General features: G+C 52.4%; 1 protein-coding gene across 1 annotated transcript; it reads right to left on the reverse strand.

Annotated features, from left to right (window-relative positions):
* Positions 1-8: 8 nt before the first annotated feature.
* Positions 9-272, reverse strand: LOC117798104 (non-histone chromosomal protein HMG-17; the record flags this gene model as incomplete). Its single annotated transcript, XM_034650527.1, has 1 exon — positions 9-272. A coding segment is annotated over exon 1 (264 nt), but the record flags the coding sequence as incomplete, so codon positions are not given.
* Between the last annotated feature and the right edge of the window lie 20 nt (positions 273-292).

A 292-nucleotide genomic window follows, 5' to 3' on the forward strand; every position in this document is an offset into this window, starting at 1 on the left:
CACTTGGCATCCCCAGCACCTTCAGCTTTCTGTGCCTGGTCTGTTTTGGCATCTCCATTTTCTGCAGGGTTATTTCCATCCTTGCCTGCGTCAGCTTTCCCCTTCTTTCCCTTGGGTACCTTTTCACCTTTCTTTGGAGCTGCCTTTTTAGGTTTGGGTTCTGGCTTTGGAGGAGCAGGTTTAGCAGATAACCTTGCTGATCTCCGCTGTGGCTCATCCTTTGCTTTGGCCTTGTCACCCTTGGTATCCCCTTCAGCCTTTCTCTTGGGCATGTCAGCGGCGCGTGAGGGAG

Source organism: Ailuropoda melanoleuca, unplaced genomic scaffold (genome assembly GCF_002007445.2).
Source record: "Ailuropoda melanoleuca isolate Jingjing unplaced genomic scaffold, ASM200744v2 unplaced-scaffold25069, whole genome shotgun sequence".
Lineage (NCBI taxonomy): Eukaryota > Metazoa > Chordata > Mammalia > Carnivora > Ursidae > Ailuropoda > Ailuropoda melanoleuca.